This window comes from Hipposideros armiger, unplaced genomic scaffold, assembly GCF_001890085.2.
Source record: "Hipposideros armiger isolate ML-2016 unplaced genomic scaffold, ASM189008v1 scaffold_140, whole genome shotgun sequence".
Classification (NCBI taxonomy): domain Eukaryota; kingdom Metazoa; phylum Chordata; class Mammalia; order Chiroptera; family Hipposideridae; genus Hipposideros; species Hipposideros armiger.
In genome coordinates, this window is record NW_017731490.1 from 1,984,201 (window position 1) to 2,009,910 (window position 25,710).

The following is a 25,710-nucleotide window of genomic DNA, read 5'->3' on the forward strand; positions in this document are numbered from 1 at the left end:
CCTTTAAAATAACAATGAGGAGAGAGCCAAGATAGTAGAATAAACACCGTGCCTGCTTCCTTCCATGAACACATTAAAATTACACCTAAATTATAGAACAGTCAACGTGGAGAACCATCTGAAGTCTGGCTGATCATAACTTTTATAACTAAGGATATAAAGAAGAAGCCACGTCAGGATTGGTAGGAGGGGCAGAGACAGGGAATGGGCCCCAAACCTCCGTGTGGCAGTTGAGAATCAGGAGGGATCTCTCAGCCACGGAGGTTCCCCCCAGAGGAGCGAGGGACTCCAGCCCCAAGCCAGTCTTCCCAGCCCAGAGTAGTGGTGCCAGGAAGAGGAGCCCCCACAAATTTGGTCTGTGAAAAACAGTGGGGATTCCAACCACCTGGGTGGGATGAAAGGTGGCAGGAAACCCAGACGTCCTCTTAAACGGCCCACATACAGACACTCTCAGTCGCAGGCGCTCACCTTGAGCTCCGGTGAAGGGACAGTAACTCGGGGGATGTCGGAGGCATGGGGGGGTGGGGCAAGACTGAGGTGCTTGGCTTCAGGCAGAGCTGGAGGACAGTTGGCACGTTCCCTGTGTGAGGTCCTTTCTCCAAGCAGCCTACAGGCAGGCGCCATCTTTCTTGTATTAAGCCTCCCCCTCTGGCCACACCTGAACTTGATTGGCCTCGAGCTCTGGGGCTCCGCCCTGCTGACTCCACTGGAAACCCGCCCCACCCAACTCTCCCAACACCTGAGGCACTTTCCCCAAGAGCAGCCAGCCGCACCTGCATTGCACTCTTTCTTAGAAAACTATCAGAGTATGCAGGCCCCAGGAGGGTGGCAGCTGACCTTGGTGTGCTCTGAGACTTGCTGAGTGGCTCCAGGCTTAGCACTGGCACCAAACCAGAGTCTACATTAACCTGTGGACCACAATTCTTCCCACTCTAGCCACACCCAACTTCTGTACCTCAAGAGGCTTTACCAGGGATTGAAATTTAAGGAAGCTGGCAGGTGGCAGCAAGCCTTGGGTGTCCTGGCTTTTTGTGGCACTACCCCAGACCTGGCACTGGTGGTGGCCATCCTCAGTTCACAGTATGGCCTCTCCCACACACCTCCAGGTTTAGCACAGGCAGGTAACAATTGCTGATCACTTTGTATCTCCTACCAGGTAGTCCCCGAATAGTCACCGGCAGTGGCTGACCTGGGCCTGCACTGGAGCTCCTCCCAAGAGACCCCAGCACCAACATATTTGGAAGTTGGCTTCAGACCATAGCAGAGAGCCACCCAATTGGCCCCGCAAGTGGCACACCTAAAAGGCAGTCTAAACAGGCATCAGAGCCCACTGAAGTGAATTCTACTCAGTGAGGTAAGCCCCATGCACAGCAACCTGTAAGCTGTGGAAATGGCCAAAACCCACATCCAATTAGCCTGAGGGCCAATGCCACCCACTGATGTGCCAATGGCAATCAAGCTCAAATATAACAGGAGGGATCACACAATTCACACAAGGGACACTCCTGAAGCACCCGGAGCAGGTGACTAGGAAGACTGTGCCAGAGCCCCATAGGGCACATACTGCATAAGGCCACTCAGCCAAGACTGGGAGACATAAAAGATCTACCTAATACATAGAAACAAACACAGAGAGGCAGCCAAAATGAGGAAACAAAAAAAATGTGTCTCAAATGAAATAACAGGAGAAAACTCCAGAAAAACAACTAAATGAAATGGTGGCAAAGAACCTACCAGATACTGGGCCAGCCGAGTGGCGCGATGGTTAAGAACTGGCTTGGGATGCCAGAGGGCCCCGGTTCGGATCCCACATATGAGGGCCAGTGACACTGCCCTCTACAGCTAAGATGCTGAACAACAGCTCAACCTGGAGCTGGGCTGACGTGAGTTGCCGGCGACGGCGTAGGCTGCAGCCCCTGTGGCAGTGGATTGCCATGGGCTACTGTGTGTGGCCAGCAGCCAGCGTGAGCGGCCAGCAGCCGCAGTGAGCGGCCGTCCAGAAGCCGGCGACTGATCTACCTCACCCGGGAAGAGCGCAATGATGGTGCCAACTTGGGCCAGTGAAGCGACGTCCTCCACAACTAGACTGAAGAACAAAAGGACAACAACTTGTCTGTTCCCCGTCCCCCAATTCCCCAGCACTGTTCCCATCCCCCCAATTCCCCAATAAAAAAAAAAATAATAATAATAATAAAGAAAAAAAACCTACCAGATACAGAGTTCAAAACAATGATTATAAGGATGCTCAAGGAACTTAGTGAGAACTTCAACAGAGAGATAGCAAGCATAAAAAAGTAAATAGAAACCATAAAAATGAACGAGTCAGAAGTGAAGAGTACAATAACTGAAATGAAGAATGCACTAGAAGCAATCGCCAGAAGACTAGATGAAGCAGAGAATCGAATCAGCAATTTGGAAGACAAGGTAGCAGAAAACACCCACTTGGAACAGCAAAAAGAAAAAAGAATCCAAAAAAATGATGAGAGTTTAAGAGACCTCTGGGACAACATCAAGAGTAACAATATTCGCACCATAGGAGTCCAGAAGGAGAAGAGAGAAGGCAAGAGATTGAGAAGCTATTTGAAGAAATAATGACTGAAAACTTTCCTAACCTGGCAAAGGAAATAGATGTACAAGTCCAGATAGCACAAAGAGTCTCAAACAAGGTGAGCCTAAACAGGCCCACACCAAGACACATTATAATTAGAATGGCAAAGGTTAAAGGCAAAGAGAGAATCCTAAAAGCAGAAAGAGAAAGCCAACTAGTAACTTATAAGGGAGCTCCCATAAGGCTTCGGCTGATTTCTCAACAGAAACTTTGCAGGCCAGAAGGGATTGGCACAAAATATTCCATGTGATGAAAAGCAAGGACCTACAACCAACATTACTCTACCCAGCAAAGTTATCACTTAGAATTGAAGGACAGATAAAAGAAGAGCTTCCCAGACAAGAAAAAGCTAAAGGAGTTTATCACCATCAAACCAATACTACAAGGAAAGTTACAGGGATTTCTTTAAGATGGAAAAAAAATCAAAATTATGAATAATAAAATGGCAATAGCTACATGTTTATCAGCATTTGCTTTCACTGTAAATGGATTAAATGCTTCACTCAAAAGACATAGGAGGACTGAATGGATAAGAAAACAAAACACTTATATATGCTGCCTGCAAGAAACTCATTTCAGATTGAAAGACAAACGTAGATGGGAAGTAAAGGGATGGAAAAAGATATTTCATGAAAATGGAAACAAACAAACAAATAAAAACTGGGGTAACAATACTTATACCAGACAAAATAGACTTTAAAACAAAGGCTATAACAAGACACAAAGAAGGACCCAGTAATCTCACTTTTGGGTATTTATCCAAAGAAACCCAAATGCTACGTTGAGGGGACATGTGCATCCATATAATCATTACAGCACTGTTTACAATGGCCAAGATGTGGAGGCAGCCTGTGTGCCTGTGGATGGAAAAATGGATAAAGAGAAGGTGGTACATATATACAATGGAATATTGCTCAGCCATGGAAGGGAATGGGTTCTTGCCATCTGCGGTGGCATGGATGGACCTGGAGGGTACTGGGCTGAGTGGCGTGTCAGAGAGAGAAAGACAGATGCAATGTGATTTTGCTTATATGTAGACTCTAAAGAACAAAATTAACAAACAAAACAGAAACAGACTCACAGATACAGAGAACATATTGATGGTTGCCAGATGGCAGGGGTGTTGGGGCTGAGGATGAAAAAGGGGAGGGGATTAAGAAGTACAAATTGGCATTACACAGTCATAATGGGGATGTCGGGTACAGCATAAGGAATATAGTCAATAATATTGTAATAACTAGGTATGATGTCAGATGGGTACTAGATTTATCAGGTGATAGATGGGAGGAGATTGGGGGACAGGATTTAAAAAGTGAAGGGATTAAGAAGTACAAACTGGTAGTTACAAAATAGTCATGGGGATGTAAAGTAAAGCAGAGGGAATATAGTCAATAATATGGTAATAACTATGTATAGTGTCAGGTGAGTACTAGACTAGTCAGGGGGATCCTTTCTTAAATTATATAAATGTCTAATCACTATGTTGTGTATCTGAAATTAATATAAAACAATATTGAATGTCAACTGTAATTGAAAATTTAAAAAAGGGGGAAAATTGAAGGGGAATAAGAGGTCCAAATTTCCAGGTATAAAACAAATAAGTCACGGGGATGTAATGTACAGTATGGGGAATATAGCCAATAATATTGTGATAGCATAGTATAGTGTCAGGTGGTTGCTGAGCTTATCATGGTGATCACTTCTTTAGGTATATAAACATTGAATAACTATGGTGTACACCTGAAACTAATATACTATTGTATGTTAGCTATATTTTAATACAAATCTTAAAATTAAAAAAATCATTTAAAAAAAAATAATAAAATAACAAGGAACAAAAAAAGAATCATTTGAATTTCTCCCTCTGTGGATTGTCTGTTCCTATCCTTTGCTCATTTTTGTATTCCATTGCTGGTTTTTTAATGATTCCTATGAACTCTCTGTATAAGAAAACTAATTCCTTGACTGTGATCTGAGTCACAAGTATTTTAGTCACTCTATAGCCCTTTGCAGTATGTCACCTGTGCCCAATAAAGCAAGTGGCACTGCCGTCTCCTTGGTTCCTGTGCCCTTCTAAACGTGAAATCCCGCCCTGTACTCTTGCTTCCATTTTCTCAGCATCTCACTCTGCTGACCCAGCCTTCCTGAACTCTCCTTTTTTTCTTACATCACAGCTTTCTCTTGGACGCTCTCTCACTCCAAACTGTGACTTCTTATCCCTTCTGATATTCCTGTGGCAAGTGCCCTGGGGAAAGGAGGTCTTTGAACTCTGCCCCAGCAGTGCCCTGGGGGACCAGCCCTGGCTACGGTCCTCATGGGGGATGCCAGCACCTTACATCTAGTGGGATGTGCCTTGTTGTCCTAATTCAAGGCAGGCCCAGAACATTCCTGCCCCCCCCCTCCATTATTTCCATCCTCGACCTCAAGCTCAACACGTCTAAAATCAGTCTTATCAAATCTGCTCTCTCTAAACTGCTCCTCCCAACTTCCTCGGACTCCTGCCTCTCTCCCAATCCTCCTAGACCTTGAGGGGGAGCAGAGTTTGCCACCCCAAAATATCCCTTTTGGAATATTGATTATTTTAAGCCAGTTGCAAGAAAATCAGGAAAATCCCTTGCTCTTCTCCCTAGCAGCCTAAAAGAATTTAGATAGTGGAGCTGCTCCAGGCAGGGCAATCTCATTGCAGGTAACTGTAGTTTAATGTAAAATAAGTGTGATAGACGGGGGGTGGGGGGAGGGGGGAACCTAGCAAGGTCCATTGGATCAAAGCCTCCTCTGTGCCCCGTTGTTAAAGATGGCCCAGCAAACATCTATTTACCAAACATTTGCTTTCCATCTCCATCTCCATCTCTGTGACCTGCCTTCCTGCCCCTTGGAACCTCAAACCACAACACCCCCACCCCCACCCACCCTTTTTTCTTACCTCAAGATGGCAGATACGCCTGAACTGCCCCATCTGTCCTGAGGTCTCGTGTTACTATGGACCCCCAGATGTACATACATAACAAATTTGGTTATTTTCTCCCGTTAATCTGTTTCATGCTAATTTGATTATTAGTCCCGCCAGAAGAACTTAGAAAGGTAGGAGGAAAATTAATGTTTCCTTCCCCGCAGCCTGAAACCTCAGTATCGCCAGCCTGCCAAGTCCTACAGACTCCCCTGTGGATGCCTCCTTCCCCTGTCATCATACTTGTCACTCGTCCTCCCTCTCATCAGCACCCCCTCGTAACTGAACACTTCCTCCTACTGCAGACCTGCTCATCCAGTGGCCCTGTGCTCAGGAAACTTCAGTCCCTCCCATGCACCTCACCCCTTACTCCTCAACAGAGGAGTCTGCACAAAGCCAGAACCCAGTGCGAAATAGTGAAGCTTGGATCTAAAGAAGGTCCCATGTCATCCTAGTACTGGCAGGTAGCATTTCCAAAAGTGAAAAAAACTCTCTCCTGTTCTGGAGAGAGCTCCCCAACATGCACATGCAAACCAACTGCAGGAAGTGGGCCTCGAGCCAGGTGTCACAGCAGAGCCCTCTGACATTCTAAGTAAGAGATCTCTGGATGGTAGAAAGAGTCCTGGCAATTTATAAGAGCACTTCTTGGGTTTGCAGGACCCAGCATCCTGGTCTACCTACCCCCCACCCCAACGCGTGACATACTCAGATTTACCAGGGTGGTTTTTTTCTTTTTGGGGGGTGGGGGTGGTCAGTAGACAAGAGAGAGAGAGAAGGAGGTGTGTCCGGAATGCAGGACGAGCTCACACTGCTGCTCAGGCTGAAGAGGGAAGGGAGGAGAGAAGTGAGGCGCTGGAAGGGGTGGGGACCGCTGGGCTGACCGGCACGGTGTGTGCGCGCGTGTGCAGAGTTGAAAAGCCCAGCACGTCGGGGCAACAGGACAGAATCCAGGGTGCGCACAGAGCCTCCCAGCGTCTTGCTCCTTGGGCTGCAATCATGACGGAGAACTCTGACAAAGTTCCCATCGCCCTGGTGGGGCCTGACGCCGTCGAATTCTGCAGTCCCCCGGTGAGTCCCGCCCGGAATCCTTAGTCCAGCTACGGGGTTAGTCCACACGCAGGACCCGGGCTTCTAGGGGGGATCCGGATCCCCTGTCCCAGGTCAGGCATTTGTGCCACCGAATGTGGAAGGTGGGAGCAAATTGGGGCGCCCAAATGTGTGTGGGGTGGACGCCCCACGCGTGTTCATATGCAGAGAGCACAGGATTCCCTGATGGGTATGAAGGGGAAGATGGAAAAGGAGTCAGGAGGGGGCGTCCTGTGGCCGGCGGGGGGGTGCAGATCCACGGGGCGACGGCCCTGCACCGCGCAAAGTTTGCTTATCTGACATCCACGCCTGAGTACCAGGGACCCGTGGGAGGGAGCGCGGCGAAAGGGGGAGCCTGAAGATGCTCAGGTCGAGCTGTTTCCCACCCCTAGTCCCCGGGGGCACTCCGGGGGGACTGCAGGGGTACCAGTGGCGCAGACGTGACCCGTCCCTCTCCGGCCCCCGCCCGCCCGCAGGCGTACGCCACCGTGACCGTGAAGCCCTCTAGCCCTGCGCGGCTGCTCAAAGTCGGGGCCGTGGTCCTCATTTCGGGGGCGGTACTGCTGCTCTTCGGGGCAATCGGGGCCTTCTACTTCTGGAAGGGGACAGACAATCACGTAAGTCCGGGTGCGGGGTGCCCTGGGCTGGGAGGGGCGTGGGGCCCGGAGGTGCACGGGGTGGCGGGGTCCTCCCTGTCACGCACATGCTCCCCGCTAGGTGGAGCCAGAGCGCTGGTCTGCTCGGGACCCGCTCTCAGCAGCGGGCAGACCCTCCAGCCCCAGCAACCGCTTTCCTCTAGGGGCCTTCCGGAACATCTGCCTCCTTCCATCCAACCCTGCCACGTGCTTTCTGCTCATAGGCGACTTTGTAGAAGAGCAAGTCAGGGTTTTAAGGGAGAGTCTTAAAACGTAGAGAAGCGGAAAAATGCAGGGATGGTTCGAGGAAAGCCCTTTACCCATCCTTGGGGAAGAAATGGAACTCAATGATCTCGAAGGCCTCTCCCGGCTGCAAAAGGCTGTGAATTTAACAGCCTGGGACAAAAATAGTGGAGGAAGATTTAGACCCCAGTGTTGGGGACAAATTTGACCTTTCAGGAATTTTCAGGAATTTGTGTTTGCTTGCTTTTTACATGTGACCTATTCATGAATGCTCTTTTATCTCTTTTTCTAAGGGGGGGAAAGGTGTAACTTCCTTAAAGGTGGCAAATCTCTTTTAAAATCCATTTTGGCCTAGTCACATGTGATTTAATGGTAAATGTTTCATTAACTGCTCTCCGACTTTCTTTGTATGCAACTATTTATTTTAAAGCGCTGTGGGTTCTCAAGGACTATAAAAAAGTGCTTCTAACTTGACTGGGCAGAATTCCAGCGTCTTCTCTAAATACTCTGAATTTTGTTCAACATGGAAAGGGGGCCATTTTATCTTGATGACCATTGCCAGGCCTGGCATAAGCTTATTTGGACTAATAGAAAAGGATTCCATCTCCAGGGCATACAAAAGGCTGTTTCTTAATCACTACCCTCAGAGGATCTGTGACTGCTGTTTTTCCCCCTCCTCTCCCACCATGAAATGCAAAGCATGAACGAATTCCAGTACTTAGAGAAAATGGTGCTGAAAGCAATTCAACCATTTTACACATCATGTCTTCCGCAGTCACTGCCTAATTTGTATTTTTAACTCAGTGCCTAATGTAGATAAGCATGCTGTTTAGCGCTGAGTCTGTTTTAGAGACTATATCAAATTTACAAGCATCGATTTGTGAGATCAGAATTGCACAGTATTTTGTGTACATTTGAAAAGTGCCTTAATGTATTTGTATTTTAAATATGGAAGCTAGGCCAGATGCTCCTATTTGAAAGCAGCAAATCTGAACATGGGAATGATTTCAATATCTACATCTCCATTAATAGCAGGGTTTCAATTGTCATCCCTTGGGAAATTGTATGGTTGTCAAATGTAAATGCTCTCTTCTAGATGACAAAACCCTCAATGTTATAGGTCACTTGGGGTTAAAAATAGCTTGGCTTTTTTTTTTTGATAAAGATTTTGATCATGATATATATTAAAATGAATACCATTTGGCATTTAATTATTCAAGGCACACACAGCTAACTGACAAGCTTCTAAAAAGAGAGATTGAAAGATCATACTGAATAAGCTGGGCTCCCTTTTTTCATATCTTTTACTTTCCTGCAAGACGGTTGGTTGCCCGGTTCAAGAGAGAAGTATTAAATTCTAAGAATACAGAGGGTTAGTGAATCACATGTTATTGCCGACAATCAAAGTTATTTTGCTATTTCCTATACAGACGGGAGAATGAAGAACACTGTGGTAGGCTTCTTTTTTCTTTTTTTTTTTACTCCCAAAATATTTTATGCGGATCCATATTACTTAATTGTGAAAAACAAATCATAAAATACTAAATAGAGTAAATTTGGGACCATCTATGCACAGCAGATGCACAGGTCTCCTTTCCCTAAATACAAATCTAAATAGCCGAAAGAAAACATAATAAAAAAAAAAAGTAAATCTCTGTCACACAGAAAGACATCCCCAACCAAATGGACTACCCACTCTTTGGGGATTATCTGTGCCTCTGCTTGTCTATATTGCTCTATAAGGGGGACTAGCGTAATTCACCTCCTATCCCTTTCATATGGGTAAATCCTCTTAGGACAAGTTTACTCTAAGTCAGCTGGAGGGCTGTGAAGCATCGGAGTGCTAATAATTGGAGCAAAGTGACTGAGCTCAAATATTGCAGCCATGTTTCAGCCACATTATTGTACATGGAACAAGGCATTGAAATATGGGAAATGCCCACCAATATGAGATCACTGACAACCCTGCCCTGTGAGATAGGGGATGAGATCATTGCTTGAAGCCTTTATTCTCAGATTGATTTTTTTAAGACCTTGTCCCAAACATTATGTGATTAATCTTATAGAACCCAGGCTTTATTAGAAACTCATTAGCAAATATCCTTTGCTGTACAAGGCACCACATGGAGCAGAATTTTGGCAAATAATAAACTTTATTGTACTTGGATAGAAATAGCCTTAGGTGCCAACAGCTCCAGCGGTTTAGAGGAGATAATGTGATTACTGCTCCATCAGCCCAGGCTCCTTATGAGCTGGGAGCCCAGTACTTTGGAAATAATTTCAGACTATTTACCACCACTGCCCCTATGGCTTCGGGAGGGCACAGGCCCTCTCACTGCTGCCCCCTGCAGGAAGTGCACTGCTTATAAAAGATGGACGGAAGCCACATTACAAAGGATGCAATCCCATACCTAGTTAGGGAGCTTTTGCTGAGAGGAAGGTGGCGACAGGTGATGGTGGAGGAAAGTGAAATTAGGACCACAAGCCACTCTTCTAGTGTTACAATCTTGTCTCCTTTAGCCCTGCTAAGAACGTGGAAACTGTTAATTTCCTAAGTTTTGCATTGCGCTGCTAGTAAAAGCTTGTGCTCAACAACCAAAAAACAGAGCCTCTTGCCTCCTGAGTGAAGGACACTTGTGCCAGCAGGAACTCACATGAGTGTTGTCTGCCGTGCTCCTTTTGACAGTCACAATTAACCCATGTGAATAGTGGCTGCTCTGAGAGCACAGGGACAGAACAGAGTCTGCTTTCCAAACTTTACCCGTGGAAAGCACCAGCTCAGCCAAATCAAACAGGCTTCCCACACTGGGCTGATCGTACGGACCACCTGAGCTGCAAAGCGAAACCAGGTCGACTGGGGGACTCTGCTCCAGCTCCACTAAATCAGAACCCCTGGAAGCGGTTCTCAGGCTCAGGCCTGCGTGGGAGACAGCACACTGCAGGAATGGAAGTTCACTGCCGGAGGAAGGGAGGGGCACTGAGAGAGGGTGGCGCTGAACCAGCTCACTGACACCTTCTGCTCCGCTGCGTGAAGGCTGAGGCCTGAAAGGGTACTGGCTAGCAAAGCCATTTCTACATCTCCGCTGATTAAATAAAATCATGCCCTGTGGGTCTTGTAATAATGAGTTTTCTACAGCTAATGATCCAATAACAACAGATACTTTTTCCAGTTTTTGCCCATGTAGCAGTCGTTCTTCATAATGAGGGAGAAAATCAGACTCGAATTGAATCTGAGCTCTTCGCGGTTCTGACCTACTGACCTGACACTAAGCAGCAAGTGTCTTTCATCAGTTCTCATGCCTTCCCCTTTAAAAAGAATTTGCATATTATAGAGCATATAAGATAGATCTCTGTAAGATATAAATATATGTCTCTAAGTCAGAAAAAGAACGGAAAAGAAAAGACACCCGCCAACTACCCCACAACGCAGAGAAAGTTCTAGCAGGGCACCAACACACTGAGCAGGAGCAGTGTGTGAATTATTTTTTAAGCTAGTGGACTAACAAGGTGTCTAAACTAAGACAGTCCCCTGGATCATCTAGTTTAATGGTAAGCTTTTTAAAAAAGAAAATTTTGAACAGCAGTATTTTTCTGAAGCTTTTACTCAGAAATATAACCACACATAAAACAGAAGCAGAGCCGCTCTGCTCCAGTTGGAGGTGGACAGGGGAGAGGAGACTCACAGCCCCACCGACTCCCACCGCCACCTCTGGGCCCCTCTGTGAAACCTCGGAGCTTTAAGGACATAAATGGAAAATCACCTATGAGACCCAACTTCATTATACACTCCAGGCAACTCCCAAGACACAGGGCTAAGTGGTGTGGCCACCTGTCCTCCTGATTGCTGGACCAGCGCCCATCTGCAGCGCCAAATCTCCCTCCCTTCACCCCCCACACCTCTCATAACAAAATGCCCTACAACCCCATATGCCCGTCCCGAGGAGTCATTAAAATGAGTAACTCCCATTTTGAATGGAAACAGATGTCCACATTGACCGTCCTCTCTGTAAATGCTGCTCCGTATTGGGAAAACCCCAGTGCTGTCTGCAGTTCTCACTATATACCACACTCCATGCCCAACTGTAGCCAAAAGGTTAGAAAACAACTTTCAAATTGAGGTCCCTCTGCAGACTTATTTAGTTGATAGACCAGTTAACCCTCTGCCTCCTCGGTTTCCATCTAGGCATCAACAGGTTTCAATGCTGGATGTGTAGAATTGTCCTTTAAAAAAAAAAAAAAGAAAGAAAGGTCTATGCCTAAACTCCATCCCCATAGGTGCTGATCTGACCGGTCCAGGGGGAATCCCAGACATGGTAGCTGGAGATGCTCCGCAGATGCTTCTATACCCAGCCAGGATTTCACATCCCTGAGCTATTTGAATTAGTAGCAGAGACTATCAAAGGTTTCACTTTAAAAGCATTCCTTACGAACTTGTCATATTAAGTGATTGGTATATGGAAGAGGTCCTTTTATATAAATGTAGCACTCTTAAGGATAAATCAGTGTATCTCTATAAATATGAAAGCTACCTCATATACTGCAGATCTAAGATAATCCCCAAATTGCTCTAAAAGGAAAGTGTCACTATTCTTATGTTCGTTTCCAGATTTACAATGTCCATTATACCATGAGTATCAATGGGAAATTACAAGATGGTTCAATGGAAATAGATGCTGGGAACAACTTGGAGACCTTCACAATGGGAAGTGGGTCTGAAGAAGCAGTTGAAGTTAATGACTTCCAGAATGTAAGTATATTTCGTGTGTTTAGAGAGTTGAACCAGGCCAGCCTGGGGGAGTTTGCTAATTCGGGGTGAGATAGCATTTCGCACACATCCAAATGGTAAGTGTTCCTTACAGAAGTCATAGAGCCGCTAAGTCATGCACATCACACAGCAGAGTCTCCCTAAGAAAGGACCACGTGTTCTTTTTCTATATTTATTTTTTTTTAAAAGAAAGAAAAATGAGGAGTTTGACAGTTCCGGTCAAGATGGCAGAGTAGGTAAACGCTGTGCTTCCCTTCTCCCATGACCGCATCAAACTTACAACTGAACTACAAAACAACCCTTACTGAGAATCACATGAAATCTTCCTGAACCAAAGCCCTTCACTAAGGACACACAGAAGAAGCCACTTCGAGGCTGGTAGGAGGGGCAGAGGCACAGAAAGGGCTGATCCCACACCCACATGTGACCATTAAAGATCGGGAGGGATATCTCAGCTGCAGAGGTCCCTCCCAAGGGAGCAAGACATCCCAGTGCCACACCGGGCTCCCCAGCAGGGAGAAAAGTCCCCATAATTTCTGGTTGTAAAAACCAGTGGAGGTTTTGCCTGAGTGAGATAGTGAGCAACTGGAGTCCCAGGCACTCATCTTAAAGGGACCACGCACAGACTGACCAACAGAATCACTGGCTCTGAGCTCCAGCACTGGGGCAGCAGCTCGAGAGGCGACAGAAACATACAGGCCGGGGTGGGGGAACTCAGGTGTCTAGCTTCAGGAAAAGGGCTGGAGGGGCAGCTTCCTCCCAGATGGAGGAGCTGGCAGAGGCCATTGTTTCTTTGCTGAGCTCTCCTCCTTCCTGGAGGGCAGATGAGTACAGATGCAGGCAGCCATCATACCTGCGTCTCCATCAAGCTGGCTGACACCATTCGTTCACCAGGCCCTGGTGATTCTGAGATCCTGCCTCACCCAAGTTTCCGGCACACCTAAGCTGCTGCCAGTGGCTTTTCTGTATAAACTGCCTGCCTTGGCTCATGCTGCAGACTTTCCTAGGATCTCTCAAAGGTTCATGGAACCCAGGCAAGCAGCATCTAGCTTGAGGGTGTCCTGTACCTCTGGCTGAGCAGCCCTAAGCTCGGCACTAGCGGCAGCCAACCTGGGTTCATAGCTTGCCCTCTTGAGGCACTTCAAACCATGGCACGGGTGGCGGCCACCTGCAAATGGCTCCTGCCAGGTGGCCCCAGGTGGGCCACAAGTTGCCCCTGAACTTGACTTGCAGCAGGTCTCCTCCCAGGTGGCCCTGGGGCTGGTACATGTCAGAACAAGCTGGAGAATCACCCAGCCACCTCCAAGGATGACACAACCAAGAGGCAAATTGGATAGGCCTCAGAGCCCTGCTGGAGCAGATGCTGCTCTGTAGGGTCAGCCCCCACACAATAGTCACAGTCAATCCTCACAATGAGTTCGAGGGTCAGTCGCTTCCACTGATGTGCAAACAGCAACCAAGACTCAACTACAAGAGGGGGACGCACACAATGCACACAAGGGATACGTCTGGAGTGTGTGGCTCAGGTGACCAGGAAGACTGTGCCACTGAGCCCCACAGCACACCTACTACATAAGGCCACTCTACTAAGACCGGAGCACATAGCTGCCCCACCTAATACTGAGAAACAACACAGGGAGGCAGCCAAAATGGGGACACAAAGAAACCTGTCCCAAAGAAAAGAACAGAACCAAGCTCCAGAAAAAGAACTAAACAAAATGGAGACAAGTAATCTACCAGATGCAGAGTTCCAAGCACTGGTTATAAGGATGCTCAATGATCTCAGGGAGAACTTCAACAAAGAGACAGGAAACATAAAAATAGAGATTAAAAAACAAAACAAAAAGTCAGAAGTAAGAATACAATAATGAGAATGAAGAATACATTACAGGGAATCAACAGTAGATTAGATGAAGCAGAGGATTGAATTAGTGGTTTAGAAGATAAGGTAGCAGAAAACACCCAATCAGACCAGCAAAAAGAAAAAAGAATCCAAAAAACTGAAGAGAGTTTAAGGGGCCTCTGGGACAACATCAAGCATACCAATACTTGCATTATAGATGTACCAGAAGGAGAAGAGAGGGAGCAAGGAATTGAAAACCTATTTGAAGAAATAATGATGGAAAATTTCCCTAACCTGAAAAAGGAAGTAGATATACAAGCTCAGAAAGTGCAGAGAGTCCCAAATAAGATGAACCCAAACAGGCTCACACCAAGACACATCATAATTAAAATGCCAAAGGTTAAGGACAAAGAGAATCTTAAAAGCAGCAAGAGAAACGGAGTTACCTATAAGGGAGCTTCCATAAGACTGTAAGCTGACTTCTCAACAGAAACTGCATTCCAGAAGGGATTAGCAGGAAATATTCAAAGTGATGAAAAGCAAAGACCTACAACAAGATTACTGTACCCAACAAAGCTATCATTTAGAATCCAAGGACAAATAAAGAGCTTCCCAGACAAGAAAAGGCTAAAGGAGTTCCTCACCAGCAAACCAGTATTACAAGGAATCTTAGAGGGACTTGTTTAGGATGAAAAAAATCAAAAATATGAATAATAAAATGACAATAACTATATACCTATCAACAATTACTTTCAATGTAAACAGATTAAATGCTCCAATCTAAAGATAGGGGTCTGAATGGATAAGAAAACATCACTTACATATGCTGCCTATAAGAGACTTCCATCAGATCGAAAGACACACACACAGGCTGAAAGTAAAGGGATAGGAAAAAGATATTTCATGAAAATGGAAACAAACAAACAAAAAAGTTAGGGTACCAATACTTATACCAGACAAAATAGACTTTAAAACAATGGCTATAACAATAGACAAAGAAGGACCCAGTAAACCCACTTCTGGGTATTTATCTAAAAACCCAAAATGCTACTTTGAGGGATCTGTGCATCCATAAGTTCATTGCAGCATTGTTTACAATGGACAAGATGTGGAGACAGCCTTGTGTGTCCCTGAATGGATGAATGGATAAAGAAGAAGTGGTACATATATACACTGGAATATTACTCAGCCATAAATAAGAATGAAATCTTACCATTTGCGACAACATGGATGGACCTAGAGGGTATTGTGCTGAGTATAGTAAGTCAGGTAGTAAAAGACAAATGTCATATAATTTCACTTACAAGTGCAATCTAAAGAACAAAATAAACAAATGAACAAAACAGAAACAAACTCACAGAGACAGAGAACATTTTGATGGTTGCCAGATGGGAGGGGGATGGGGGCAGGTGAAAAAGGTGAAGGGATTAAGAAATACAAATTGGCAGTTATAAAATAGTCATGGGGATGTAAAGTAAAGCATAGGGAATATAATCAATAATATGGTAATAACTATGTACAGTTCCTGGTAGGTACTAGTCAGCAGGACCACTTCGTAAATTATATAAATGTCTATCTAACCACTATACTGCATGCCTGAAATTAATATAACATAATATTGAATATCAACTGTAATTGAAAATTTAAAAAAGGGGGGGAAAGATAAAGGGGAATAAGAGGTTCAAAGTCCCAGGTATAAAACAAATAAGTCATGGGGATATAACATATAGCATAGGAAATACAGTCAATAATATTGTTATAGCAGGTACAGTGTCAGATGGTTGTTGGACTTATCATGGTGATCACTTCTTTAGCATAGGGAATATAATCAATAATGAGGGAATAACTATGTATAGTGCCGGGTGGATACTGCTGAATAACTGTGATGTACACCTGAAACTAATATAATTTTGTACTTACATTAGCTGGATTTTAATAAAAATCTTAAAAAGAGAAAACAACACCTTGGCATTGAAAAGAACAGGTTCTTGGAACTGCGTAATCTTGGCAGAAAGACGTGAGAGAGCTGTCTTCTCAAGCAGCTTTCTATAACAGTTTGAATCAAATGCTCAAATCATCCTAGCGTGTTGCAAAGTCTTTTTTTGAACTTTTGGAGAGAAGGGAAATGTTAATGGCCTCATCGCTTCGGCAACAACACATAGGACCTATTTACATACTTGTCTCAATTTTTTAGGATTCCCATTTAATCCAGAAAATTAGCATGGGGAAATCCCCCTGTTATGTCATATGTTTTCTGACTATGGCCTATTACAGATGACACATTTTAGTTTCCTTTGAAAAGGGCAAACATGTCTGCTTTCAAAAATTCAATTTACAGGCGATGTGAGACGTTAAGCAATGTATCAGCGCTTACATGTCACTCCCCCATACTGTCCCATTGGCCAACATAAGTATCTTATTCTCTTTCGTGTTCTAAATTGAAGACCAGGCGTCGCTATTTGTACTCTCCTGGTAAATCTGTAGCTGGAGTAGGTGACGCTTCATCACGACAAACAGGCTCTTGAAAATAATGTCTCTTCTGATAGTTTGTTGGCCTACAAACTCCTCATCGACCAACCGGTCCTCCTCTGATCGATGAGAAAAACTAGTGCTGCTTTTCATTTGAATGAAAGAACTCCCCTTGTTGATACCAAACCACTTCACAATCCTTTAGAATACCAAACAGATACTATTAATAACATCAGCACCCTGGTGATGTGAGATATGACTTGATGCCGAGAAGGAGGGCTCTGTTCAGGGTGGGCTGTGCCCTGGGGACAGGCTCTGCAGCCCCTGTGTGGCCAGCGGCACCTCATTTAGTCCGCTTTCTGGTCAATGCACAAGGATAATTTCCCTGGACCTATTAAAGGCTTTTACTGCCAGTGCAGGACAAGGTAAAAGCATTTTTCTTTGTACTGCTCGATATAAAATTATAAAATGTGACTCCCCCACATACATCATTCAACCCAGAACAAAACTGAATACCTATGATGTGTTCAATACCAAGGTACGCACAGGTAGTTACATAGATGAATAAGAAGAGCTCCGTCTCTCTCAAGAAGTGCATGTATCAGGAATATACTTTTACAATATTTAATCCCAAACCTATATATCTGTTTTACAATCCTTTGGTTCTAAAAATGGTATTGATTGTGTTTTGTTCTCCTAGGCCAACAGGGCCACAAATATTTTATGAACTGATCAATTCTCTTTGATAGCTTCCACATTTCTCTAAGTCAGAACTGGTGAGCAGAACATTGTTTTTTGATGGATAGAATCTGTTATGCGTTTAAACAAGCCTGGACTTTCAAAACCACATGAACCAGCCAGTATGGTACCTGCGTAATTACTTTCTCCTAGATTTTAAACCATCTGTCAAATTCAAGAAGCATTTATTGGGGGCTGCTGTGTGCAAGGGACGGTATTAAGCATGGGGGATGCAAAGTCAGATGACTGGCACCACTCCCCTCCCGCAAGGGCCTTCGAGTCCAGTCCAGGAGGCTGGCTCCGGTCAGCCTGGGGAAAGTGCCACAACGGAGCTGTGAACACAGTGCAGGCAGTCACTGCCCAGTAGGGGGTTGGGGCAGGTTTCACAGAGGGGACGACAGTGGAATCGGGTCTGGAAGAATGATTAGGGTTTCAACCGGCAAAGAAGTAGGGGCCGGGCTTTCCAGGCCCCGGGAAGAATGTTGAATCGAAGTTCACAGGCCTGCCCTGGAGCCCAGTGTGGCTGAAGGTGCAAAAACGGTGATGAAGGGGATGCAGGTGGGGCCAGGTTAGGAAAGATTCTGAACTGTAAGTGGACAGGCTCCCCTACTAACCCAGGACCCCGCCAAGATTTCAGCAGAACCGATAATCAAAAAACTTCCTCAGAGGGAATAGCGCTGAACTAAGGGTTCCAAACTCTATACTGTTAAAGAAAAAGTGACTCAGGAACTTGTTAAAGAAGATAAGGCTTTATTCAAGGGGGGGAGCTATTGCAGTGGGGTTTTGTAGTAGAAGGGAGAGATTGGGCTCAACCCTAAATCCAATAAGTAAAAATGGGGGTTTAGAGACAAGGAGCATGCTGGGGGTGTTGGTAGATGGAAAATTACTTAGAGAAAGAGTAGTTCTTTGCTAACTGACTTATCAAGATTTTTGCTGAAGGCAGCCAAGGGTGATCAGATATTGAGAGTGGTCAGACCAGGGCTGGCTCAGCAGGATTCTTGCTAAGATTGGAATAAGGGAACCAAGACAGAGCCCAAGGTTAGGGCCTAGTCAAAAAGAGGACTCAGGGTAGCCTAACTAGAGTTAGGTCAAAGAGTCTTTGTCAGTACCCTGGAAAATACAAAAACTGGGTGTGTTTAAGCCAATTCTCTCAGACCTAATGACATATGTAATGAAAATCCTGGTCAGAAACTAAGACAGAATAAACTGGTACATACATATGGGTGTTCATTCTACAATTCTTTTAACTTTGTGTATATTTGAAAATTTTTTTATTTGAAAAGGTAGAGGTGGGAAAACGCATAGCATAACCTACATGGTAGGCAGGTTATTGATTTCAAAAATCAATATGGCCCCCAACTATAACATAAAGGAAAAATAAAATGAAAGTCATATCTTTGCTTCGATAGTTGGACCACTGTCAGTGCCACAGCCGAAAATACACACAGACCTAAATGTGTGTTGACAAATTAAATACCAGATATTTTTTTCAGTGAACAAAAGTACCATTTTCTGTCCATTTTCACAGTAATTCCATTCCTAGGAAATTTGTTGTGCATTAAAACTATGCCAAAAATCACTTGTGTTTATGTGTAAAGTGATGTTAGTTTCTGGGCACAGATACTGCCAATCAGGTTTTCACCCAGGACCCAGGGCAGTTAGTCGCTCAGGGCCTCCCCGGGCTCATTGGTCAGAACAGCACCCCTGGGCCTTGCCCATGAAAAGCCAGGAGAGCCGCCCATTCCTCAAAGATTTCTATAGTGCCTAATTGGAGGTAGGACCCCTTGCTTTCTGGGAACTTCAGCTTTAAGCCACAGAAATAGACAAGGTCCCCTAGAAAGAAAAAAATGTGCAGCTAAAATGAAATTACTGGGCCCTAGATAAAGAATGTTAGGTCATGGGACTCTTCACTCATTATCTTTGTTAGCAAATTTCTTCATTATCACCAGCTTCTAAGGCCTTATATGTTTGCAAAAACCAAAGGTTTGCTTGGCTTTCTTGGGCTTTTTTGTTCCTTCTGTTTAATCCCTTAATGGTTCTGGCTGCTTGATGTGGATTTGTAACTAGACAAGGTGGTTAATATGGGTGAATTCCTTCCCACAGGACCCACCCTGAGGGGGTTTCAGTTCTCTCAGCAGTGTGCACACTGTCAGAACGAACTCAATCCTGGATTCACAATCCAGGCTGTGAACTGTTCAATAGAATCAGCTCCCTCCTGTGGGGATACGGGGATGGTTATATGGCATTTCCTCCCTTGCATCTCACATTCAGAAGGTAGGAGGCTTTGAAGTTAAGAGAACATACCACCTAGGGTGGCAGTCATCTCCCTCCCCTGCCTTCTGTTTTTCAAACCATGAGCTCTAGATTTACATCCAGAATAAGAGCAGCAGACCTTCAGGAGATAGCACAGTGGTTCTCAAAGTGTGTTCCCTAGGCTACCAGCAGCAGTAATGTCCTAAGAGCTTGTTAAAAGTGCCAAGTTTAGAGTTCTGGTCAAGATGGCACAAGGGGTGAACACTGTGCTTACCTTATCCCACGACCACATTAGGATTACAGCTGAGCTGAAAAACCACCATTATCAGGAATTGCTTGAGGTCTAGCTGAGTCGAAGCCCTACAACTATGGATGTGCAAAAGAAGCCACCTTGAGACTGGTAGGAGAGGCAGAGACATGAAATTGGCTGGTCCCACACCCACGTGTGACCATTAAAAACCAGGAGGCATATCTTGGCTACAGATATCTTGCCTCTCAGGAGCAAGGGGTCCCTGCCCTTCCCTAGCCTGGGGTTCAGTGCTGGAGAGAGAAGTCCCCATAGTTTCTGGTTGTGAAAACCAGTGGAGATTGTGGCTGAGTGAGACCGAAGGCGGATGGGGTCCCAGCCTCTTCTCTTAAAGGGACCGCAGACTTACCCACTGAAGGAATCACTAGCTCTGAGCTCCAGCACTAGGGCAGTGGCTGGAGAGGCAGCAGCGACATATGATAGGGGACTAAGTTGTCTGGCTTCAGGATAGGGGTTGGATGGGCAGCTTTCTCCCAGATGGAGGCGCTGTCGGAGGCCATTTTTCTTTGTTGAGCCCTCCCCCTTCCCAGAGTGAAAATGCACAAGGCCACCCATACCTGAGTTTACATCAAGCTGGCTAACATTTATTTGCCACACCCTGGTGATTCGGAAACTCTGCCCTACCCAACTTTCAGGCACACCCAAGCTGTTGCCAGTGGCTTATTTGTACAAACCACCTGCCTTGCTTAACACTGCAGACTTTCCTAGGGTCTCTCAAAGGTTTACGGAACCCAAAAAAGCAGCGTCTGGCTTGAGCATGTCCTGTACCTCTGGCTGAGCAGCCCTACGCCCGACACTAGCAGCAGCCAGCCTGTTTGCAGTTGGCCCATGCACAGCACAGGCGGCAGCCATCTGCAGATTGCTTTGTGGCTCCTGCCAGCTGGCCCCAGATGGGGGACGGGCTGCAGCTGAAATTAACCTGCAGTGGATCCTCTCCCAGGAGGCCCTGGGATTAGCATCCTGAGTGGCCAGCTTTGAAATGAACTGGTGCATCACCCAGCCACCTCCAAGGGTGACACACCTAAGGGGCAGATTGGGCAGGCACCAGAGCCCTGCTGAGGCAGATCCTGCTCTGTGGGGTCAGCCCCTACACTACAACTCCTCCACTGTAGTCATGGCCAATCCTTACAACCAGTGGGCCTGAGGGTCAATCCCTCCCACTGATGTGCAAACAGCAACCAAGGCTCAACTCCAAGAGGAGGGCACATACAACCCACATAAGGGACACACCTGGAGTATGCGGCTCAGGTGACCAGGAAGACTGTGCCACTGAGCTCCACAGCACACCTACTATATAAAGCCACTCTATGAATACCAGAAGGCATAGAAGCCCTACCTAATATATAGTAACAAACACATGGAGATGGCCATATTGGGGAGACAAAGAAACATGTCCCAAATAAAAGAACAGAACAAAACTCCAGAAAAAGAACTAAACAAAATGGAAACAAGCAATCTATCAGATGCAGAGTTCCAAACACTGGTTATAAGGATGCTCAATGACCAGGGAGAACTTCAACAAAGAGACAGGAAACATAAAAATGGAGTCAGAAAACATTAAAAAACAAAAACAAAAAACAGAAGTAAAGAATACAATAATGGGAATGAAGAATACATTATAGGGAATCAACAGATTAGATGAAGCAGAGGATTGAATCAGTGATTTAGAAGATAAGGTAGCAGAAGACACCCAATCAGAACAGCAAAAAGAAAAAAGAATCCAAAAAACTGAAGAGAGTTTAAGGGACCTCCAGGACAATATCAAGCATACTGACATCTGCATTATAGGGGTACCAGAAGGAGAAGTGAGAAAGCAAGGAATTGAAAACCTATCTGAAGAAATAATGATGGAAAACTTCTCTAACCTGGTGAGGGAAATAGACATACAAGCCCAGAAAGTGCAGAGATTCCCAAACAAGATGAATCCAAACAGGCCCACACCTAGACACATTATAATTTAGATGCCAAAGGTTAAAGACAAAGAGAGAACCTTAAAAGCAGCAAAAGAAAAGCAGTTAGTTACCTACAAGGGAGCTCCCATAAGACTATCAGCTGATTTCTCAACAGAAACTTTGCAGGCCAGATGGGATTGGCAAGAAATATTCAAAGTGATGAAAAGCAAGGACCTACAATCAAGACCACTCTAGACAGCAAAGCTATCATTTAGAATCGAATGATAAATAACAAGCTTCCCAGACAAGAAAAAGCTAAAAGAGTTCCTCACCACCAAACCAGTATTACAAGGAATCTTAGAGGGACGTCTTTATGACAATAAATAAATAAATAATAAAATGAATAGTAAAATGGCAATAACGACATACCTATCAAGAATTACTTTCAATGTAAATGGATTAAATGCTCCAACCAAAAGATAGGGTGGTTGAATGAATAAGAAAACAAGATCCTTACATATGCTGCTTACAAGAGACTTTAGATTGAAAGACACACACATGGACTGAAAGTAAAGGGATGAAAAAAGATATTTCATGAAAATAGAAACAAACAAACAAACAAAAAAGCTGGGGTATCAAAACTTACACCAGACAAAATAGACTTTAAAACAAAGACTATAACAAGAGATAAAGAAGGACCTGGTAATCCCACCTCTGGGTATTTATCCAAAGAAACCCAAATGCTACTTCGAGGGGACATGTGCATCCATATGTTTACTGCAGCATTATTTACAATAGCCAAGATATGAAGTCAACCTGAGTGTCCCTGAATGGATGAATGGATAAAGAAGGGGTGGTAAGTATATACAATGGAATATTACTCAACCATAAATAAAGAATGAAATCTTGCTATCTGTGACAACATGATGGACCTAGTGGGTATTGTGCTGAGTATAGTAGGTCAGATAGTGAAAAATAAATGTCATGTAATTTCACTTACAAGTGGAATCTAAAGAAAAAAATAAACAAACAATGAAACCGAAACAAGCTCATAGATAGAGAACATTTGGGTGGTTGCCAGATGGGAGGGGGCTTGAGGGTAAGTGAAAAAGGGGAAGGGATTAAGAGTGCAAATCGGTTGTTACACACTAGTCATGGGGATGTAGGGTATAGCATAAGGAATATAGTCAATAATATTGGATAACTATGTATGGTATCAGATGGGTACTAGATTTATCAGGGTGATAGATGGGAGTGGGGTTGGGGGGCAGGGTGAAAAAGGTGGAGGATTAAGAAATATAAACTGGTAGTTACAAAATAGTCATGAGGATGTAACATATAGGGAATATAGTCAGTAATATGGTAATCACTATCTATAGTGCCAGGTGGGTACTAGTCAAGGGGAACATTTCATAAGTTATATAAATCTCCAACCACTATGCTCTACACCTGAAACTAATATAAATTAATACTCGATGTCAACTCTAATTGAAAAAAAGGGGTGGGGGGCAAAAGATAAAAAAGAATAAGAGGTTCAAACTTCCAGGTATAAAACAAATAAGTCTTGGGGAATAATGTACAACATAGGAAATATAGTCAATAATATTGTGATAGCATGGCACAGTGTCAGATGGTTGCTGGATTTGTCATGGTCATCACTTCTTTAGCATAGGGAATATAATCAATAATATGGTAATAACTGTATAGTGCCAGGTGGATACTGTTGAATAACTATGGTATATACCTGAAACTAATATAGTATTTTGTGTTAGCTATGTTTTAATAAAAATATTTTTAAAAAGAAAAATAAATTGTGGAGCTAACAGACACATATTTGGATGCTAATAAAATCTTTTTTATTTGATAATGGTAAATAAAAAAATTTTAAAAACCCAGAAGAAAAAGTGCCAAGTTTAGCTCCAGACCTACTGAATCAGAAGTTCTTCAGTGGGGCCCAGCACTCTGTGCTTCATTTAACAAGTCCTGGGGCTTTTGATGCAAGGGAAAGTTGGTGAGCCACTGGTACAGAGGAAACTGGGGTGCAAAGGCTATGTCTTAGTCCATTCAAGCTGCTGTAACAAATTACCATAGACCAGGTGATTTATAAACAACAGAAATTTATTTCTCATGGTTCTGAGGCTGGGAAATCCAATGTAAGGCACCAGCAGATTCAGAACTGCTTCCCAGTTCACAGATGGCCGTCTTCTCGCTGTGTCCTCACATGGCAGAAGGGGCGAGGGAGCTCTCTGGGGTCCCTTTTATAAGGGGACTAATCTTATTCATGAAGATTACAACTTAATCATTTCCCAAGGGCCCCACCTCCACATACCATCATCCCATTGGGGGTTAGGTTTCAACATATGAATTTGGGGTGGATAAAAACATTGTCTATAGTGAGCTGTTTCAGTCCTTTAAAGACTTTAATACCCTGAACAAGTTCCTTTCTCCCTACACTGGTGATCCTCAACGTTGGCTGCACGTTATGAACACATGGGGAGCTTTTAAGCACACCAGTGTCTGGGCACCACCGGAGGTCAATCAAATGGGAATCTCTGGGGAAAGGCCCAAGAATCTGTGTTTTTAAAGTCTCTCCAGGTGATTTTGGTGCAGTGAATTGGGAACCTCTGCAGTAAGCCTGGAGCTCCCCCTCTGTCAAGCGGGCACAATGTCACCACCACCTCTCTGGGTGGGAGAGAGTGCTGGGAGAAATAAGTGAAATGTGTCACATACGTGTCGATGGCCAATTGGACCGCAAGCAGCGTTAGGAAGAATGAGGCTTTCATCCTGTGTTCTCCAGCCTGTCACCCACCGGGTTGTGCAGGGCTCCTGGCTCTGAGATTATGCGTGGTGTAACTTTCCATGAATATCCTCAAGTGTGACTTACGTTCAGCTTCATTTAAGACGGCCGAATCCTGAGCCAGGATCCCTGGATTTCTAAATGCTTTTCTTCCCTCGCTCCTTGGCATTGACACTGGAATAAGTTCTGTGTCTTCCCGACATTTGTCTCAACTCAACAGGAGATTGACAAGTTGAGACTTTCAGTGTGTTGGTGTGTACATTGTGGTGGCATAAAATTTGTGGACCTTTAATACTGTTTTGGCCATGCACTAGTCACAGTAAACCAGCAGGGTGAAACTAAACACTCTGGGGACAGCTCTTCCTGCTGTGCCTGATGGGCTCTGGGGCAGAGTCAGCGTTGAGCTGTCAGCCAGGACCCGAGCCTGGTGGCTGAGGGTTCCCTTGAGGCTGGTCCCCAGGCAGACGGAGGAGACACTGTTTATATTGCACAGAGGACAACAGCAACACACCCAAGTCCTTGGGTAAGGTCTGTGAGCAAAGTTCCGCTCCTGGTGTTGTAGAAAGATTTACTATTTACTCTGGGCTTGGTAATTTAGGAAAAATCTGAGTTTATGGAATTAATGAATTGGACCAATATCTTTTGAGAACCTTTGTGGGATCACCCCAAAGAAGCTGGTAATTGAGATGACATCACAGGGAGCTACCATACAGGCATTGAGAACTAAGTGCCAAAAGAGGGGTGAAGATGTTGGGGGGAGGGGGAGCTACCGGAAGTCAGAGGAACAGGAGCCCCCTTAGCCGGGATGGTCAGAGAGAGCAGCACAGAGAAGATGGCCTTTCATCTAAGCTAGAGGGACAGATGCAGCAATTAACACTGCGTGTCAGCGCCTCCCCCAACGACACTGTCTAAAGTACCATCCCGTCGTTCCTGTCTCGCACTCGGCTTTATTTTTCTCCGTAGCACTAAACACAACCTGACGCTATCTCTGTTTTTTATTTTTGGTAGATAACACTGAACGTTAAGCTCCACAAGGGCAAAGAGTCCATCTGTTTTGCTCATCCCTATACCCAGTGCCTGGACCAGTGCCTGGCTCTCAGTAGACACTCGGTACGTTACCTACGTGG

At 44.9% G+C, this 25,710-nt stretch overlaps 1 protein-coding gene across 1 annotated transcript in view; it reads left to right on the plus strand.

Annotated features, from left to right (window-relative positions):
- The first annotated feature begins 6,404 nt into the window (after positions 1-6,404).
- The window catches only part of CNMD (chondromodulin), a 34,352-nt gene continuing 15,046 nt past the window's right edge, over positions 6,405-25,710 (plus strand). The window contains exons 1-4 of the mRNA XM_019650363.1: positions 6,405-6,623; positions 7,118-7,258; positions 12,126-12,266; positions 25,592-25,693. Of these exons, the coding sequence (XP_019505908.1) occupies positions 6,552-6,623; positions 7,118-7,258; positions 12,126-12,266; positions 25,592-25,693 (456 nt within the window). The 5' untranslated portion in view covers positions 6,405-6,551. The remainder of the gene's footprint in view (positions 6,624-7,117; positions 7,259-12,125; positions 12,267-25,591; positions 25,694-25,710) is intronic.